The 21973-nt window shown below is 34.5% G+C and overlaps 1 protein-coding gene across 1 annotated transcript; it reads left to right on the top strand.

The window, feature by feature from the left end:
- Positions 1 to 6605: 6605 nt before the first annotated feature.
- On the top strand, positions 6606 to 19778 carry LOC110107929 (cytochrome b-c1 complex subunit 9). Its single transcript, XM_020838408.2, has 3 exons — positions 6606 to 6857; positions 7668 to 7715; positions 19641 to 19778. The coding sequence occupies exons 1-3, from the start codon at positions 6738 to 6740 to the stop codon at positions 19689 to 19691; spliced, it is 219 nt and encodes a 72-aa protein (XP_020694067.1). The 5' UTR covers positions 6606 to 6737; the 3' UTR covers positions 19692 to 19778.
- Positions 19779 to 21973: the final 2195 nt, after the last annotated feature.

A 21973-nucleotide genomic window follows, 5' to 3' on the forward strand; every position in this document is an offset into this window, starting at 1 on the left:
TATTATTATTATAAATGTATTTTGAGAATATTTAGTGCTTTATGGTAGTAAAATGAGGTTGCTCGCTTATAACATAAACTCATGCCTTGAATTTAGTGTGGTTGCTTTGGTGTTTGAGGCGAATTATTACGTCTAGTCACCGAACGTCCGGACACCCAATCCAGACGCGCCACGCCACCCGAATACACTGGCTCATGGTGTATTTTGGTGATGTGGCGCGTCTGGATTGGTGTCCGGATGAATCCGGACACCGAACGTAATAATTTGCCAGTGTTTGAAGATACTATTGTAGCTTGATTTTGTGCTAATCAAGATCATAGATTCATAATACAACTTTTAAGTACAAAAAATTTGTAACTGAAATGTTTGTATTAAAAAACTACTTTTAAAAGCATTAATAAATCTGTCTCAAACAAAGCCTCAATCCATTTGCCCAACATCTAAGTGACTTTGTATGTTTGTATAGCTTTAATTTATTTGCAATATCTATTTAGCTTTGGCGCTTTTTTGGGTTGATTTTATTGCAATGTCCATTTTATTTTAGCTAGCATTTATTGTATGTTATTTGATGTGGAACATCCTAACTAATAGTTCTCCTTAGGAATATCTTATCTAGTTTGTTATAAATTTTTCTAGAATCTTCTATAGCTAGTTTATATAGGTATGCATTGTAGTAGGAGGGTGATTATTGAATGAAATATTATACCCTTTGAATCCTTAGAGCTTGTGTTTTTCTTGTTCCTTGGATTGGGATTAAATCCTTCAAGCAGATCCAATTCTTCTGACGATCCAACTACATCATTATTGATTTGATGGAATTTCAATGTGGGAATCTTTGTATTCAAAAATATGTTGGGAATCTTTGTATTCAAAAATATGTTCAAAAATATGTTGTGCCTTTTTTTTTACTTAACATCTTAGTGTAATTGGTTATATAATAAAATTTCATGTCACATATATATCAATGAGTGCGACAAAATAAAATTATCAGGCAATCAGAATAATTTTGTTAAATATGAGAGGTACGCACACAACATTTGAAATTAACATATATTTGCTCTAATACCTATAAAAAGGCATTACAAGTCTCTATAGAGAGATGTTATAAGTATTTTAGTAGATGGGCTGTTGCTTTAAGTGAATGTGTTGTTAAAGATCAATGCAAAGCATATTGACTTGAATTCATAATTATAAATTAAAAGCGCACATATAGTGCTTGATGAAATTAAATATAACATTTTATTGTGTTGTTATTGTGGTCATATTTGAACACTTCATAGTGTATATATGTGTAATCATATTTGAGTAAGTTATAATGATATAAAAATGTGATCATATTTAACGAAATAGTTATGTTATGTACATTATTATTGTATTTAATCATATCTTTTTTTTTTTTGCTGCATTATTTGCACAATATGATATTTGCTACTCCAATTTAATATAAGCATTATTGTTAAAATTCTATCCTCAAATGTGTTTAACTAATTGTATTATAATAATTGAGATTACATTATGCTATATTATAATATACTATTTCATAAATATGAACTTTATTCAAATATCGAATAAATTGCACAAATATTTTAGTTTCATGGACTAACTTCCTTGCCCACGTCCATCCTTAATGTGAGAACCCTTACCTATTTAACATTGTTGTTGTCAGGTCCGTAGTCCCAGATGAGAAAAGTGAAATGATTGTGTTAGGTAGTCGACAACTAGCGTAAACTTATTGAATAATCATGACATTAATCATTTAAAAAAATTGTGTTAATGCTAAGACACCCCTGTAAGCAATACATTGTATAACCTAAATACAACGACAAGTGTTCAAGGGCTGCTGCACCGGCGCCCGGGTGCAGTGTTAAATAAGCTAAGGATTCCCACATTAAGGATGAATGTGGATAAAGAAGCTAGTGCATGAAATTAAAATTAGGATATAGACTTGGAATATAGGTTCCCTTACAGAACAATTAATGAAATTAGTATATATTATGATTTATAGGAAGATAAATATTTTGTGCATTTAGAAAACTAAATGAGTTGGATTGAATGCTAAGGAGATTGATAGTTTATTATTTAAACTATGGTATTCGGGTATGAGTCGTACTAGAAATGATGTAAGTATGATTATAGATAAGAGTTTGAAGGCTAATGTTATAAAAATTAATATAATTAATTATATAATTATAGTTTTAAATATTATTGTTGATACTAAGATTGTTAATAATATAAATATTTATGCTCCTCAAGTAGGTTTGAATATGAGTTAAAATATTAAAATTTTGGAATGCCTTAGAATAATTAATACAATAGATATCTCTTGAAGAAAGAGTTTTTATTTGAGTAGATTTAAATGATCATGTTGGTAGATAGGTAAATAATTTTAAAAATATTTATGGTGGTCATGGATTTGGAATGACAAATAAAGTTGGTAAAATCATATTAAATTTTTCCTTAGCTAATAAATTTTTAATTGGTAATACCTTATTTAAAAAAAAAGAGACAAGCATCTGATCATCATAATTGTTAATACCTTATTTAAGAAAAGAGATGAGCATCTCATCAGTTATAAAAATGGATATAGTAAAACTCAGATTGATTATTTTCTTATTAAAAAATTAGATCGTTTAGAATGTTGCAAAGGATATGCTTTGTGATTCAAAATGAAAAGCTCTTATTAATAAAAATAATTGGTTGTGGAATCAAAATGTGTAAGAAAATATAAAAAATAAGAAGCTTTGAATTTTTATCAGCGTATTAGTAAACCAAAGTTAGAGAGGTTTTAAAGAAAATGAAGTGTGAAAAAACTAGTATATATATATATATATAATGAGATAAGAGTAGTAAGGATTAAGTTCAAATGAAGTGTATTAAGGATGAATATAAAAAAAGTAATTTTCTTATAATATGATAATCAACAAAGGTGGATGAGATATTTTGTTAAACTTTTTAATGAAGAATGTAAAAATACAATTGATTTTTGTGATCTTAGCACCCTAAATGAAAATAAAGATTTATATTTTTATTGACGTATTAATAAAATCGAAGTTATAGAGGCTTTAAAGAAAATGAAATGTGGAAAAGCTATTGGACCTGATGATAGTCCAATAGAGGTTTGGAAATGCTTAGGAGATGAAAGACTTTCTTAGCTTAGGAGATGAAAGACTTTCTTAGCTTACTAAACTTTTTAATACTGTTTTTAAGACTAAAAAGATGTTAGATGAGTGGAGAATGAGTGTGTTAATTCTTATTTTTAAGAATAAAGGTGATGCATAAGATTGTGCAAATTATACAGGAATTAAGTTAATATGTCATACTTTAAAACTATCGGAGCGAGTTATGGAGCGTAGGTTGCGGCGTGATACTAATGTTTCTCAAAATCAATTTGGATTCATTCTAGTTAGGTTGCAACTATGGAAGCCATACATTTAGGAGGACCTACATTTGATATTTATTGATTTAGAGAAAGCATATGATAAAGTTCCAAGAGAAGTGCTATGAAGAGTTTCTGAAAAGAAAGGTGTTAATAATGCTTATATTCAAATCATTAAAGACATGTATATAGGAGCTATTACTTGTGTTCAAATATAAGGTGGTTTGGCCAAGTGTTTTCCTATTTCGGTTGGATTACATCAAGAATCAGCCTTAAGCCCATATCTTTTTGCTTTAGTCATGGATGTTCTCACTAAACATTTACTAGAGGATGTACCTTGGTGTATGCTTTTTGCTGATGATATTCTTCTTGTTGATAAGACTAGAGAGGGAGTTGAAGGTAAACTTGAACTATGGATGTTAACCTTATAGTCAAAATGTTTTCGCTTGAGTAGATCTAAACCGAATATAAGAAGTGTAATTTTAATAGTAATAGACCTAATGAGGGGATTATGACTTTGGGCGATCAAGTCATTAATAAGAGTACACATTTTAGATGTTTTGAATCTATTATTCATAGTGATGATGAAATAGATGGGGATGTTATCAACAGAATTCAAGTTGGATAATTGAAGTGGAGGAATGTATTGGGCTTGTTGTGTGATAGAAATGTTCCCCTCAAACTTAAGGAAAAATTCTATAAGATGGTGGTGATACCTGCAATGCTTTATGGTGCCAAATGTTGGCCATTAAAAGAGAGGAGTAATACTAAGTTAAGTGTTGTAGAGATGAGGATGCTCATGTGGATGAGTGGCTTTACCCTTAGAGATAGGATACAAACTGAGCATATATGTGAAATGGTTGGAGTAGCTCTAGTGGAAGATAAGATTAGAAAGAGTCGCCTTATATGATTTTGACACATAAAATGGCGGTCTTCCGATGACACGGCTAGGAAAGTAGATGTATTAGAGGTAGACCTAAAAAGACTTGGTTAGAAAATATTAGAAATGGTCTTTCTTTATTAGATTTAAACTAGAATTTGACTTTTAACATGGCACAATGAAAAAAGAATATGTGTAGCGGACCCCATGTAGTGGGAAAAAGGCTTGATGTTGTTATTGTTATAGGATTCAAATATCAAATAAATTTTTATTGAACTTATAATTCAACAAATTTATAAAATTTTAAATAATATTTTACTGGATAGATTTTAATTTTGATTGAAATTTATTTGAACAAAATTTGATTGTGGTGAACAAAAAGATTATTTGTGATTTATAGAAGAATGTTGATGAGGACATCAGAGATCAATGACTACGATCTTGAGTCTATTTATTTATGTGTTTTATTTTATTTTGTTGCTTTTCCCTTTTTACCTTTATGGGTGGCCATGTAGTGTTGTAGCCTGAAGGGCATTTTAGTCGTTTCATCTTTTCTTTTCATGAGGCCTATTTATAGGCTAGTTTCTTGTAATTTGGGGATGATAAATTATTGATAATGAAAATTTTATGTTCTTGTTGACCTTTTAGTGAGTTCATGTTGATCTCTTAGTGAGTTCATGAGGGGAGAAGCCCGATGAAGGTGATTTGCAGTACCCGTCAATCTTGGTGGATTTCAAGGTTCGCGGTTCTCTTATCTTTATTTTTTTTCCTTGCATCAAATTTCCTCCCGAAACTTCCTACCTGACGGTCACCACTTTCCCCTTTCCCCTCCCAAACCGAGAGCCCAACCCACCCATCTATTTCCCGCTGACCACCTCCTCAACTCAGCCAAACCGTCGGAAAAATAAAGGGGTTTCCCTGCACGTCACCTCCTCCCAGCTCCCCACTCGCCGGCCTCCATTCGCCCTCCCATTGAACCATTCAATTGATCTTCAATAGTTTCCTATTCGGGATTAGTCTATAATTGGAAAGATTTGACATCAAATTCAAATTAATTTGAATTTCAAACTCTTAGGAAACTTCCCCCTTTTTCCTCCAATCTGAAATTAATATCAGATTTTGGGAATTAAAGTCACTAATTACATGGGGCCCACTCCCTTAATCTCCCTCCCTCTCTCCTTAGCCGGGCACCTAGCCACCCATCCCCTTGCATTAAATTCTCTAATTGGAGCTAATCTAGGAATCCAATTAATTAAATCCTTAAACCCATTTCCCTCCCAAATTCTTTTGATTTCACATTCAAATTTAATCCCATTTAGGCAACCATTAAAACCCTTCTCAAAACCTTCCCACCCCAATGATGTCGCCGGCCCATCTTCTCTCCCCAATCTAATTTTCTCCATTTAATTCTCCAACATAATGTCCCTAATCTCACCACAATTTCAGCCGCCACATTCCCCTATCCCTAGCCGAATTAATCACCCCTTCAAACAGAACCTAGCCACCAGGAACCGGATCCAATATGCTGTCTAGCCATTCTGACCCAGGAAAGACTATCCAGAAAACTTCCAACTAGCAACTTAGCCACCACGTCACTCCCGTCTACTAACTAGCAACCCTCCAAGAGCAGCCTAGGATTTACTAGGCACTACAAGTTGTCGTTCAAGCTACCCTAAGCATCAAGATTGATGGCCAAGACTTGCATGACTACTGTCCTAAACATATTTTTGCATCTAGAGAGGACTCCACCTATTGTCTTGAAGTCCAGAAACAGGAAATTGCTGTCATATATTCTTGGAATCCTCGTTTTGTTGTTTTGGAGGCCTCCAATCCCATTCCAGCCAATCCAGCCGAAGGTTTTCTCTGCTCAGGAGTCCTAATCGCAACCACATATCTTCTCTCTTTGGGTAAAGCTCTTTCTCCGACTCTTTTATCTTCGTAGTTACTCCTTAATTGTGGTCTTAATAGAGTCATGAAGATAGTGTTGATACTCCTCCGCTAAAACCTTAGTGATCTAGTGAGTAGAGTGAGGGGTCCTTGCATAGCAACTATTATCATTGTTAATTTAGGGGTTTATTGTTGAAACCATTCATGTATGCAACGTTAGATTGACTTGATTGTTTTATGATCTTAACTCTTACGCGTGTGATTCAGCCTAAGCTTATTTTATCGCTCTTAGTGTTTTCTTTTGTCGTTAGAAAATTCATTGTAAAGATATGATTATTATGACTTCTAACACTTAAGCGTGCAAATTCTTCAAGTAATTCAACCTTACATGATCGTTCTACATCAAAAGTTTTGAGTTGAAGAAATTTTTTTAATATATTTCTTAAGAAAGAAAAAAGGCGTATTTCTTGGATTTTTCCTCCGGGTCATTCACAGGAGAAATAGACTTTCGAATCAGCTGCAGGCGACGGTAGTCACCGCAACCTAGATTTTGTGATTGCTGAAGAGGAAGAAGCGATCCTTCGCCGCCGAACGATGGAATCCACGGCGAGGAGTGGTGGGCGCGGTCTCTGGGAATCTCTGTACCGTGTGCTCATGCGCCGGAACTCCGTCTACGTCACCTTCGTTGTCGCCGGAGCTTTCGCGGGAGAACGGGTACCTTCGTCCTTTCCATTGTATCATTTCCGTTTGTCTATCCTGCGGAAATAGTTATTTGGGATCGTATATGACTTTACTGTTTTATGTTCGTCTCGACATCTCGTATAGGGTTTTCGCATAGCAATTTGATGCGTATTTCATTTGAGGCTATTGAAAAATGACACTGAACATTGGGGGTGGGATTTTACTTGAGGGTTCATTGGATTAGGGAATGATTTTGTCAGATATTTAATAGTTCTTCCACCTTCTTCATGGCTAGAATCGTGCATCCGGCTTATCTTACATTTGATGTTCAGGGTGTCAATCCGAGGTCATATTCAACCCTGGTACTGGTTTGAGTGCGACTGATTTGAACCTTGAACAAAATTTCTTGGCCTTTACAGTGCTTTGGCTCGGCTTATACCTCACAAACCAAGCAGTGCAATTCTCTGGATCGCTTTTGCTTACGTTAACTCGTTTACACCACCCTGATTTGTTGATACTGATATATGTCTGATTTCCGAAGTCCTTAAACCAATACAAAATGGCATAAGATTTGTGATTGATATCTAAGATTTTTGTCTGATGGCTAATCCTTTGAATAACCAATGTTTCACAGATCATTGGTTTTACTTCTTTTTCCTGGATCATTTTACTTTTCCATACTAACAAATGAAAGATCTCCATGTTTTAAGATCACCGTTACAAATTTCTTTGACATATTTAGAAATCTTGCATAATGTTCTTTTTTTTTTGTCATTTTTTTTTTCAATGTGCCAGCATTTTAATATATGCAGCTAACTTATGTATATTTGCATTTTATCTCAGATTGTAGACTATGGTGTCCACAAGCTTTGGGAGTACAATAATGTTGGGGTAAGATCTTAATTAATTAAAATTTTCTACTTTTTATTTATTAGTTGCACATGTTTTGTAAATAATTGTTTATGAAGATATTTTGTTTATCACAATTGATGAATCAAACTTATGAGCCATATAATGAAGTTATGAAAGAGTGAAGCACATGTTTAGAAAAATTATGTCAATTTTGATGAACTGATTTGAGTTCATGTTAGAAAGATCTATTGTAAGAGCTATTTGTGCCAAGACAATTAATGCAAATGTACATATAAAATAAGTGATCTTTTTATGATTTTTATTGAAATCATGAATGAATATCTTCGAGTATCGCTAGAATTGATATGTCAAATGTATGTTGACATTATTAAAATTTTGTATGATGGATCACTGATTAGTAGTAGAAGTACTTCTAGAGTGGCTCAATAGTTTCCAGTTACAGTAAGTTTATATGAATGATAAATATTTAGTTCATATATTTTGTATTGGCTATGGAATTACTTATATGTACAAGGATATAACTTCTAAAATTAAGATTGAATAGTCAAAACGAAGAAGTGTCTTAGGATTATCATGCGATTAGAGAATATCATGTATAAAGTAAATGCAATAAAACCACAATTAAACTATTGATGTTCCATGGATCGAGTGTTAGTTAGCACAAATTAATTGAATTTAAGTTGAGTGTGATATAGATGAGAATGTTAAGATGGATATGCAACAAAACTTAGAAGGATAAATTAAGAAATGATTATATTAGGGGAGCGGTTGGAGTGACATCTTTAGAAGATTTATAATTAAAAATAGGTTTATGTGGTTTAAACTTATACATTGATTGGTAAAAAAAGCACAAATTAGAGGAGCATATAGAATTAATGTCAGATGATTAGAAAGGAGATGGGGTGAACCTAAGGTAACATGGATGAAAGTTGTTCAAAATGATTTGTGATGAATAGGCATGACACCTCAAACAACACACTAATAGGAGGACTGGAAAACGAGGATTCACAAAACTGACCTTAGATAGTTCGGATAGTGCTAATGATGTTTCGTAGATAATCGAACTCTTTTATTTTTATCTGTAGCATTTTTTTTAGGCAATTTAGATTTTATAAGCCATGTCAGAATTCGTCAGCACAAATAAGAATGCTTATGATTGATTATACTATTGTTTACCTAGAATGAAAAGATGGGCTTCCTCCCATTCTTTTTTCTTAGGGCATCATAAAACTGTAGGAAAAATTCTTAAATTTTGATTTTGCTTGATCTTTGTGACAATTCTTTAACAACCAGTTTCTTCACTTCTATAAGGATGTTGTAAGTTTTTGATATGTCAAGGTGCTTGGATTCTCCAGGCTACATGACATTGTGTCAGATACACTGTGTCGTGATCAATTTACATTTTAACTTGAGTCGCTAGACACCCCATCTTATTCATAACTTTTAAAATGCTCCCAACATGTTTCAAAAAATGACAAAAGTTATGATAGCGTATAGCATATTAGCTATCCTATAGGAAATTTTATCATATATTTTTTTTTGTGTCTACAAACATGCAGTGGTTGTATTTGCATTTTTGTATATGTTTATTTTTTCCTATTTTAGTTGGATTTCATCAAGGATCAGCCTTAAGCCCTTATCGTTTTGCTTTAGTCATGGATGTTCTTACTAGACGTTTGCAAGAGGATGTGCCCTGGTGTATGTTTTTAGCTAATGATATTATTCTTGTTGATAAGTCTATAGAGGGAGTTGAAGGTAAACTCGAATTATGGAAGACAACCCTAGAGTTTAAAGGTTTTCATCTGAGTAGATCTAAAACTGGATACATGTAATGTAATTTTAGTAATAATAGATCTAGTGGAGGGTTTGTGACTTTGAGCGATCAAGTCATTAATAAGTGTACTCGTTTTTGATATCTTGGGCTTATTGTTTAGGGTGATGGTGTAATAGATGGGGATATTATTAGTAGAATTCAAGTTGGATGGTTGAAGTGGAGGAATGCTTCGGGTTTGTTTTGTGATAGAAAATTACCACCAAACTTAATGGAAAATTTTATAAGATGGTGGTGAGACCTGCAATGCTTTATAGAGCAGAATGTTGGCCATTAAAAGAGAAGCATAATATTAGAGACGGGATATATAATGAGCATATCCGTGAAAAGGGTTGAGTAGCTCCAGTAACTGATAAGATTAGAGAGAGTCGCCTTAGATGGTTTGGTCATGTAAAACGGAGGCCTTCCGATGACTCTATTAGGTGCATAGATATATTAGATTTGGCCTATGTTATGAAAGGTAGAGGTAGACCTAAAAATACTTGGTTAGAAAATATTAGAAATAGATAGACCTAAAAAGACTTGGTTAGAAAATATTAGAAATGACCTTTCTTTATTAGGTTTAAATAAGAATTTGACTCTTGACAGGAAACAATGGAGAAAAATGATTCATGTAGCCGAGCCCACGTAGTGCGATAAAGGCTTGATGTTGTTGTTGTTGTATATGCATATTTGTAGATGTGAATGTGCATCTCTATCACCCTCTCCTCTCTCTGTTTGTTTCTTCACACTCTCACTTGCAACCCATATTCTACTGTTGAAGGGTTGCACTGTCCTTATGGTATAATGGTATATGGTATTTTATCTCTATGGATTGTTATAGCAGCTAGTAAGCACAATCATGCATCTAATTTTTGCATTGTGCTTTGCTGAGCTGTGTAGCTTTCTGTAGGACTACAGAAATAAAATTTAATGAATATTTGGATGATAGTATTCATTATGTTAGGCCAATAAATTGGACTAGCATTTAATGGGAATGTTTAATTGATTTTTCTTTATTATGTGGATTTATGGGAAATTTAAGTAAGGCACTAAAGTAAATCTTGTAAAACTTTTTGGATAGATGTGATGTTCATTCAGCAAGCTGCATATGAAAAAAGAGCCAATTATGGTATGGTTACGTAGTGAAAGTAAAATGTAGGAAATTAATAATTTGAGATAAAACACAGGTATCATGAGATAATGATATTGGAAGTGGTACAGGATGCGTATATGGGCCTAAACTTAGTGGATTAGTCGGTTACTGAAGGAGTGAGCTAGCATGGCCTTGGAAATCTGTGTTGGCTTCAAATTTCATCTCATCCCACTTATGCATTGCAAATTGGTTTCACTTCAAATAACTCTCATCATTTAAATTTCTCATGCAAAACTTCAATTTAGTGTCATATGGAAGTTGCAAAAATGAAAAAGCAATGTTTCTGAAATCAATAAAATTAAGTAGTCTGTGTTTGCCTTGGTTAGCACCATTCGTGTCCATTAAAACAATGGAATATTCAAGCGCAATGCCTAGATAAAGCAATCACATCATGGTTGTTTGACAACCAATTAAGCGTAAGGGTAGTTAATAAGCTACTGAACTTATAAACTTTTTGAGGAATGGACCTCATAAGCAACTGATAAAATAAGTTCAATTCATTTAGTTTCTATCAGGTGAAGTGGTCTGAGAATAGCAATTATCAATGGGCTGAAGTGGTCTGAGATTAGCTACTATCAATGGGTTGTAATAATGTGGAACATGCTTAAATTCAAGAATACTAGAGGCGATGTATAGTGAATTTATATTGGAATAAAGGAAAGCTGATCCCTTCCCGAAGATAACTATTTGATATGCAAAAATATGATAGGTTCTTGAGAAGAAGGGGGCACTAATCAGAAGAGATTATATGTTCTTGTAATGAAGTATTAAAAGAAGCAAGCAAGCGTGATAGAAAAAGAGGAAGATTGAGGACAAGAAGAAACGTTCACTGAAATCCAGAAGAGATCTGTTTGCAACTAAAGTAGGACATTTAACATGATCAATTAAAATTTTAAATCATGATACAACTTAAATAAAATCAAGTAGGTCATGTTTCTAGATCGCTACAACATGATTTTTGCAATGATGGGGGCATGGTTTTAGAAAAATTTTAGGGTGGATTAATGTATGGAAGAGTTCTTTAAATAATACCATTTATTTGATTGTGAAAATGTTAAGACTGCCCAAACAAAGTTGTTGTCTCACGCTCAATTGTTTGGGCTAAGCATTTCAAGTAAAATAAAATTAATATGGGCTGGCATGAAATAGTTAAAGGATAAATAGTTACCATTTGATGAATATCAAGATGAATTGCATAATCAATTTTAGAGTTATAAATAAAAAGCTTCTTGCATATAATTGTGCAAGCTTTATACATAATTTGTCTTTAAACTATTTTGTTACTAATATGCTTTATTAACGGTCTTGGGCATCAGTTTAAGAATGAACTAAATTGCATTTCACTGAAGATATCATTTGAGTTTGATTTAGATCTTTGTATATTGCATTCTACAAGGGCTTTTTTCAATTGTGTCAATTCCTGCAAAAAATTTAATAACATTCATCCAAAGCCTATTGAAAACATACAAATACAAGAACCATACAAGTTGAATATGATTCTACTGAAGATACTATAATTCATGAATATTCTCTTAAAGATGTATTAGATGCAAAATATGATTCACAGTTACAATCAGAATATCTATATGACGTTGTTGAATTTGAGTTTGCATCTACAATAGATAATGTTTGTGAAATTGAACTTATAATGGATCAGAGGTTAGGATTGGAATTTGAATGTAAAGGTGAGTTTGAGATCATATATGAACCTTAATTTATAATTGAAATTAAGCAGGTTTCTCGATGTGAAATTTAACTTCTCATGTTTATTTAAGTTGATGAATCAAATGAGCAGCTGTTGATTAATAATCTGATGATATTATTCTTATGATGAATGCTCAAATTGATGTTGACTTTATCTTAGTATAGTGACAAATAAATTCATAGATTGATTATTATGATAACAACTATCAGCTAAATGGTGCTAATATCTCAATTAATTTATTAATACTAAATGTCTTAATGGAAAACTGAAATACAAAATTCTATCATCAATCTAGTCAATTCTATAAGTGCATGATTCATCAAAGTTCATATTTAAATCATTTTTGTTGGTCTTTCAAGAGAGAAAAAATGAGTTAATTTTTTTGTGTATTTCATTGGGGATCTTATGCCTTATAATAGGATTCTAGATTAGTCTAGGTAGATTTTTCCTATAAAAGCCACTAATTACATTGTTATTACATGATAATTTTTAAGACAAAATATGAAGTGTTTAATCATATTTCTAGATTTGCATCTATGGAAATAAAGGAATATATTCTACACCTTGCAAATATTTCTTTCACTTAAATCCTTAAAAAGATTTCCACCTTTACAAGCCCACGGATTGCCACCCTATCCCAGAGGATAGGCTACTAGCTTGCAATTCTGCAAATTGCCAAATAGGTCTAGGTAGAATCCATTGGCATGCTTGAAGTTGTAGAGCATATATTTTTCATGTCTAACTTCGTGGTTATATTTTAAACTGTAGATCTTGTTACTTGGGTTGGTTGCTGGTCAAGTGCTTGTGTGTTTGAACATATGAGATATGTTTAAATTTGCTTCCTAGTTTTTCTTTGATTAAGTGTCGATTGATTTTGTGTTTGGTTTATTCATGTGGGTCTGAGTTGTATGCAATATTGATTGTTGATTTATTATTGCCATATAAATTTATAATATATTTTCATTTTATTGCAAAGTCATTTAAGATGATTTTAATTCACAACAATTCACATATTTCTTAGGCCTTTGCTTTAAATTCAAGCTTCAACGCTAGATCTAGTGACCACTTAATTTTTTTTTTTTAATTTTGCCAAGTGATTTGATTCACCTACGAAGGTATTATAATCCGTTATAGATTTTGTATCTATGATGGATCTTGCCCTATCAACATTTGTGCATGCTTTTAGCTAGTGCCTTCTATTTCTCTCAAATAGGTCTCATTTTCTTCAAGTCTTTTTGATATATCATTATATTGAAGAGCTTTTTATGTCACTTATAGATGCAATTATTTAGGATTATACATGAATTGACTTAGAATGCTTACATCAAAGGCTATGTCTGATCTTGTGTGGGCAAGATAGCTAATTAGCTTCTCGATTATTCTTTGATACCTCCCTTTGTCAACTTTTGGGTTATTGACTTCCTATCCAAATTTATTGCAGTAATCAATTGGAGCTTTTGAGAGCTTTCATTCTATTATAATTGTTTCATTTAGTATATCTTGGGTGTTCTTGTGGGAGATAAACATCCCAAATGTTTGAGTGTGCCACTTGAATGCAAAGGAATATTTGAGTCTCCCTAGATCTTTTACTTAAAATTCTTTGGATAGTCGGCCTTTTGTTTTTATTTTTTTATTTTTTCAGGATCATCTTCTATTATAATAATATCATCTGCATAAATCTTGAGAAATGTGATTTGTTCTCCTTGGATTTTTATATTTTTTTTATAATAAATAGAATGTGATCTTTGAGATTTGTGTGAAGTTCATCCTTTTCATGTCTTTAGTGAGCTTTCCAAACAACGATATTGGGGATTGCTCGATCCCACATAGAGCCATCTTAAATATTTATATATGTTTAGTACTAAAACATTGAGTAAAAGTTGGTTAGGTTTCCTTATAGGTTTCTTCTAGTTAGTCATATAGGAATGATTTTTTTTTTTACATCTAATTGTTGTAAAGACCAGTTGAGTTGGTTTCTAGGGATAGAAGTATTTGGATGGTGTTTAGCTTTGCAGTTGATGTTAAAGTTTCTCCATAGTCAACTCCATAAGTCTGATTGATGTCGAGTGCATGATTGTTTTCCTTTTTTAAGTATGATTGTGTTCCATTTCTTTTTTTATGCAACTTAAAATATTAATGCAGTAGATTTTTTTTTCCATTTCTTTTATCTTTTTTATATTTTTTTTATATTTTTTGTGTTCCATTTTTTTTTTGTTAAAACCCGCACAGGGGCCTATGCGTTCTATAAAAAAAGAAAGTGCAAGTCTTTAAAAGATCAGAAGCCCTCTAAAGAACAACATTTGAAATAAAATCTATTGAGCCTGAGATCATATCTATTACAATAAGAAAAAAAACCAAAAAAAAAACAGAAAAAAAAACAAGCAAAACGGCAGATGATCAACAATCAGCTTCAACAACGCCAGCAAGACAAACTTGCAACCAGCCGAAAGGCTCCAAAGGAAAGAAGAAACAACCTCCAAAAGGAAAGGGAAACCACCTATGATGCACCGACACGCCTCTTAAAGAGGGTATGCAGTGTCGGACACGTGTCGGACAAGGACACGCGTCGGACACGGCATGGACACGTGTCCGACACGACATTGGAGTGTCGGAATCTAAAACATTAAAATTTAAATCGGACACGCGTGTCCGATTATTAAATGATAAAATCGTCCGTTCTATTTAGCCTTTTCCGCGAACGAGAAGCCCTATTTTTTCGATCCACGAAAGAAATCTTCTAGGGCGGACCGGGAGAGCTCGCAGTCGACGCCAAACGGAGCCCGCTGCCTTTGCCTCCCGTTCCTTCGTCATTTATGCTCGTCCAAACAGAGCTCGTCTTTCCCATTCCTTCGTTCTTGCGTTATTTCTGCTGTCATTCGAGGCAAAGTTCGCAATCAAGGCCAAACAGAGCACATTCTACGCGCAAGAGAGCCAAGACCTGTAAGTGAATTTCGCCATTTCTTCTCTTCATTGTTGAAAAATCTAATGTATATGCTCGGTACCGCTCGGTATCGCTAGGTACATGCTCGATACCGCTCAGTACATGCTCGGTACTGCTCAGTACATGCTCGGTACTGCCAGGTACATGCTCGGTACCGGTAGGTACATGCTCGGTACTGGTAGGTACATGCTCGGTACTGGTAGGTACATGCTCGGTACTACTCGGTACTGGTAGGTACATGCTCGGTACTACTCGGTACTGGTAGGTACATGCTCGGTACCACTCGGTATCTTCACATACAAACAACTTCACAAACTTCCACATTAACACCATCTAAGTTCTCACTAAAAAAGTATTATCTTTAGCAATTCTCTCACCAATAGCAGGGGAAGCATCAAGGGGATTCTCACAAGCAATAGTTAAAGAAAAATTATTACCATCCACAATATTAATGCCCTCCCTTTGATCACAGTTAGGCATTTCAAATAAAGGATAACCACTAGGAGAATGAGAAGAAATACCCACAGGTAGCACAGCAATAAGAAGGCTGATATATATATATATTCCAAATATTTAAAATTTAAATTCATTTGGGAGGCTGCTATTAAAGCAATAGGAAGGTTGATATTAGGGTTAGAGGTAATACCTTCACTGCGCGGTGTGATTGATCTGGCATGTATTTGGATTGCTGTTCATGCCTTGGTTCAATGTTGGACTCTTTTCTTCTTCCGGTCCAGGTTTAGCAAACCAAATTTGGATCTCTTGCTAAACCGAGAGGTGCTGAATCAGGTTAGAGCAATTTTGTATGCGTCCACGTTCCATCAACTGAATAGGAAAGCTACTTGTCAGTTTATGGGACAAAATTTCGAAATGTTACAGAAATTCAGAAAGAAAAACTGGGAAGTTATTTATGATACTTGAATTCAAGCAAACACTTCTTTAAGCAGTATATGGGCAGTCGCAACCTACCTTAGGCAGCATTCTGATAGCCAATTGGACAACCCATGTGCCATATTTAGCTTGCTAACTTTAAAAACCGAACTCCCCTACCAAATACCCTTCCAAATCTGCCAAGTCTCCTCATTTGACTATAGGAGCATATATTTTTCATTCCAAGCTTTCTTGTTATATACTTTCGAAGACCGGTTTGTTTAGTATTTTATTGAGAACATCAACCTTTTGAGAATAAGTCTGGGAGACTGATGTGAAACCAATAGGAATTGCATTAGAGATTATAAAGAAATTGATTTAAGCTTTGCAATATAAACTAATGTTTCACAAGATTAGATGCTAAGAATTTAAGTCCATCAATAATGTAAAGGCAATCAATTACAATATAGAATAATAATCACTTGAGGATGATCTCAATCATAAAGATAAACTTAAATATTGTAAACAAGAGATCCCACACTTAACAAATAGAAAAGTCACTTTGAGTTTCCCTCACTCAAACTTGTCTAGTAAGGGTTAGCGGGAAAGAATCTTAGCAAATCAAGCGATGCCATCAAAGTTGAGAAGGTACCTATTGTAGTAGCCAAACGAAAGTTCGCCAAAGAGGGAGAAGACGTGAGTGGATACCAAATGTTCCGCCAACTTTTGGATTGTAGATGCTCTTCCCTTGATGACGCCAACGTGAATAGGGTGTAATCGATGTAATCTTCTACGGAGTTATCCCCTTATGGCTTGAGGTCGAAGGTGGATTGATGAGTATCCACTAAACTGTGATTATCGTAGATAGCTCCACAATCTCGATCCGGATGGGCCATGCATTAGTCAAGAGGATTGTCAATGGAGGAGGGCCTTCTTTCTTGGAGTGTAGTTCATGAGGCAAGAAGGTTTCCAAGGGGTGGGAAGAGAGAAGGGGCGGCTAAGGGAAGAGGGGCTTGTTTAGGTTGAATTAGGGTTTGGGTTTGGAGAGGGAAATAATATAAAATCTGAAATTAGTTTGAGATTTTTTGTAAAATAGGAAAGGGGATTTAAGAATTTGAAATTCAAATTCAAGTGGAGGGGGATTAATGAGGAGAGAGGAGGGAGATCCCAAGGGGGGGCTGGCGTCATGCATGGTGTTGGGAGAGATTTGTGGGAGTTAATGAGGATTCTAATTCATGAAACTAAATTAGGAGGTAAATAAGGAGGTCCAATCTAAGTTCAAATTAAATTAGATTCAATTTAAAACTTTCCTAATTTAATGTGGCTAATTTTGGAAAGTATTCAAAATTCAAATTTTGAATTTCGAATAGGATGAAATCTCTCTCAAATTATGTGGGCTAAATTAGGCAGGTCTTAATGAAGATTAAACTCACATTAAGAGAGGAGGGGGAGGGGAAGATGTGTGGCCGGCGGTGGGCTTGGGAAAGAAGGGGGTTTGGCCGGTGGGGGAGGAAGGGGATGGAGTTCGGCGGTCTAGTGGGAGGTGGGGAGCGTGGCCGGTGGAGGAGAGTTATTTGGCGGTTTTGTGGAAGGGTGGGAGAAGGGGCGGCCGATGAGAGGAGGAATAGGGAGACCGGCAGTGAGAGAAGAGGAGGAATCGGACCATGAGCCTCGAACGCTTCCGGGGACTGGTGGGTATTGCTTTGCCCACACCTTGGGACTTCACCACTCAAGAACTCACAAGCTCTAGAGAGAAAGCAGAAATTTTATTTCATTCCTCAATAATCTCATACAAGATGAGGACCTTATATATAGGCCTCCAAAAAAATAGAAAAGAAAGACAATAATGCCCTCGGGGCTACAACTCAAACACAAACATATAAAGGGTACAATCGTCACAACTAATAAAAGTAACACTAGTACAAAATATAAATCAGTCGTAAAGACTTCCGATCGAGGTCGTCGCTCTGTGCTGCTTCCGATGATAGACATTCCGGAATCTCCTGCTGATGTCCCTATCAGAAACATTTTCATTGAATTCCCCTTTCATCAATTCCTCATTTGATAAAGCTACGATCAATCATAGGGGTGTCAAAATAGATTTTCAGGTTGGGTTTTCGTCAAACCCGAAATTAACATGCTCTTAAGACATTTGTCTCGAACTTGGCCTGTTTGTCCAAACGGTTGAAAATTGAAACCCGAACCATCCCCAACCTGTGGCGACACAATCCGACATGCTAACCCGATTTAGTGTGGCGGGTGAATGCGAGCAGACAGGCGAGGGCACGGGCGAGTGAGCGAATGCTAACGCTATGAGTGCGAGCGTGATGAGTGCAAAGCGGGACTAGCAACCAGAATGCAAGTGACGAATGGGTCAAACAGGTTGCATTTGTGTTTGCGGGTTAACTTAAACCCGACATGATATTTCATTCAGGTTGAAAACTTAAACCCAAACCCAACCTATTTGTTAAACGGGTTGACAACCTAAACACGAAATTTTCGGGTCAGTTTCGGGTCTTGTTTATTAATTGAATTTAAGTTGGATGGTTGAAGTGGAGGAATGCATCAGGCTTGTTGTGTGATAGAAAAGTACCCCTCAAACTTAAGGGAAAATTCTTTAAGATGGTGGTGAGATCTACAATGCTTTATGGTGCAGAATGTTGGCCATTAAAAGAGAAGCATAATATTAAGTTAAGTGTTGCATAGATGAGGATGCTCAGGTGGATGAGCGTCTTTACTCTTATTGACAGGATACAAAATGAGCATATACATGAAAATGTTGGTGTAGCTCCAATGGAAGATAAGATCAGAGAGAGTCATCTTTAGATGGTTTGGTCACATAAAACGGCAACCTTTCGATGAACTAGTAAGGAAAGTAGTTGTATTAGATTTGACTTGTGTTAAGAAAGGTAGATGTTGACATAAAAAGACTTGGTTAGGAAATATTATAAATGATCTTTTTTTATTATATTTAAATTAGAATTTGACATTTAACATGACACAATGGAGAAAAGTATTTATGTGGCCAACCCCATGTAGTGGGATAAAGACTTGATGTTTGTTTTTGTATTCTTTTGCCAACCTTATTTGAGTAATACTCGAAGAATTATCTGTTTCAAAACTATCACTGGTGTAAATAGCATGAATTTGATGTCTATTTTGTTGACTAAGCCATGACTGATCGCTCCCTACATCTTTAACCCTAAAAATATCCTATTTCGAAATTGAAATTCCCTTTTCTATATTGGAATCTATAGATAACACATCGTTCTAGCCTGGTGGGTTATGACTAATAAATTTGAAACGAGACATCTCTGTGTTTCTTCAACCCTTTGTAACGAGCTTTTCTACGTGGCCTTAATTCCTTTTGGTTGATTTTTTCGTCTATTTGTTCTTCAATGTGGCAAATTTCTTCAAAGCTGTTCTGCTACTAATACAGTGCTGTTTTGTGTTACCCGCAGAAGAGGTACGAGGACATTCCAGGCTTGGGGCAACGGCAATCTGAAGAATGATTCATTTACTAAGTATGTGGTATCGTATACTTCGGGATTCAATGTTAAATGAACTTTCTTTTGAATAACTTTTTGTCTGCCAGCAAATAAGCACGTTTAGCTGCCTGAAACAGTTTTTTTTTTTTGGTTCCGAAGGTTTGAAGTTTGTTTTGCCTCTGTATTTTGAATGAACTAATTTTCACTTTGAATGGTTGCAAATTGAATAGAGCCTTTTAAAAAAAAAAAGAATAGAGGCTGTTTCATTTATAAGTATTCACTATTCAGGAACGGGTAAGTGATCTTCCTCATCTCATCAAGTGATCCTCCGAGCCATGGACCTTGTTTTGGAGGGCTTCTTTTGGGACGACTTTTTTACTGTTTCTTTAAATAGTTTTTTAGTACAATTTTTTTTTTCTTCGCTAGGAAGCTGCTTTAAAAAATAATAAGAAAGTTTTTCTAAATAGAGCCTACTGTTTGGGTCAGCTTTCTTACTGTTTTGTTTTATAGATCGTGACCATAATTTATTTTTGGCTACTGCTTTTGTGCTTTCAAAAAATTTCTATACTACATATCTGTTTGTACAGGAGCTTTTAAAAAAGTTGTTTTTCGCACAACAACTTTATGACCAACAGCTTTATAATCATCTTTACAAAAAGCTGTAGCTATTCTAAATGGATCCTTGGACATAAAATGATGGGGAAATCTTATATTTTTGTTAGAGAAATGTGTTGCGTCCAGTATTACATTTAGATCCATGGTAATCAATTATTTACCTCTCTATTAGATTAGTAAATCTAAGGAGGCAAGAGCCATCCCTATCCTTCCATGATTACTCCATTATTTGTAGAAATTTTTATAAGGAATTTCTTCAATAAGTTTTGTTCGACACCATTGTTGTAAAAAAACTTGGAATGATTAGGAGTAGCTCATCCAACCCTTGTTTAAGAGAGCATAAAAGTGGAAAGCAGAAAGCAATAATACGTTTGTATAGTGAAAAAAATATCAAAATGGTTCTTAGATTATTTAAGTTAGTACCAAATTATATAATATTTAAAATAGTTCATTGTCTCCTTACAGTTGCTTTCTTATTTATCTGTTTTATATTTAATAAACTTACATATCATCATACCTGGACATGCCCATGTAAGTTCTTCAATGTTAAGTGCTGCACCTTTTTTTTTTTCTTCTTCATATTCTTAGATCTGTTTGGTCACATAAAACGGTGGCCTCCTGATCACCCAGGTAGGAGAATAAGTTTATTATTTAATAGATTTTGCTTATGTTAAGAAAGGTAGAGATCTTAAAAAAAAATTGATTTGAAAATATTAGAAATGACTTTTCTTTTGTTAGATTTCAATGATGATTTGACTTTTAATAGGACACAATGAAGAAAATATATTCATGTAACTGATCCCACATAGTGGGATAAATGATTAATATTGTTGTTGTTGTTGTTGTTCGTCTTCTCATATTTGGACCTCTCTCTATATTGAGCTCTCTCAAAACATAGATACCATTTCTTCATTTAACTCCTAAGAAGAGTCACCAACCAATTTCAACTAGAATGTCGGTTCAGCTGAAATGAGAGCTACAGCTTTGGGGGTCATAAGAACGAGAAATTATTCTGTGCGGAGACCGAACATAGAACGCCGTTCGAAGACTAACCAGAACGAGCCATGTTAGCGGTACCGAGCAGTACAGAGCCGCGGTACGAGCAAGAGGTGATGTGGCGCATTCTGGTTGGCCTCCGGATGGCGTTCGATGTCCGCACAGAATAATTAATGCATAAGAACATGTCTCCCCTTTGATATAGTAATTATCACTCTATCTTGTGGATGAATTTTTTTTTTCACCTTTAGATCAATTAGGATAAACTCACACACACATCATATACATAGAACTTGAACTCAATCTCTCGGTTGGTCCTTAAAGCTCTCAACTAACATATCAAGATGAGTTGTGTGGATGACAACTTTGACAACAAAATGAATGAACCTTTAAAGATTGAGCCTCATGACAAAGACACCTCATAGCTTATCGCACTCGGTACTATACCTACCTTAGGATGCATTTGACAATTGAATTGACTATGTCAATTACTTTAAGCCATTTTTTAACAAATTTTTCTATATCATCAAACAACTTAAATAATGATATTTTTCGAGTTATGTCCATTTTGATTAAGGTTTCGTTTGAGATAGTTTTCATACTGTTTTTTAAAACGGCTTTTTAGTACAAAAATTTTAAATTAAAGAAATTTTTGTATTGAAAAGCTGTTTTAGAAAGCAAGAAGAAAGCCATCC

Source organism: Dendrobium catenatum, unplaced genomic scaffold (genome assembly GCF_001605985.2).
Source record: "Dendrobium catenatum unplaced genomic scaffold, ASM160598v2 fragScaff_scaffold_1608, whole genome shotgun sequence".
Lineage (NCBI taxonomy): Eukaryota > Viridiplantae > Streptophyta > Magnoliopsida > Asparagales > Orchidaceae > Dendrobium > Dendrobium catenatum.

Bases quoted from the DNA above. Each gene is read 5' to 3' on its own strand.
- LOC110107929 (XM_020838408.2), top strand. From the start codon at position 6,738: ATGGAATCCACGGCGAGGAGTGGTGGGCGCGGTCTCTGGGAATCTCTG. The intron at 6,858-7,667 runs GTACCTTCGTCC...ATTTTATCTCAG, and splicing joins GAGCTTTCGCGGGAGAACGG to ATTGTAGACTATGGTGTCCA. The intron at 7,716-19,640 runs GTAAGATCTTAA...TGTTACCCGCAG, and splicing joins GGGAGTACAATAATGTTGGG to AAGAGGTACGAGGACATTCC.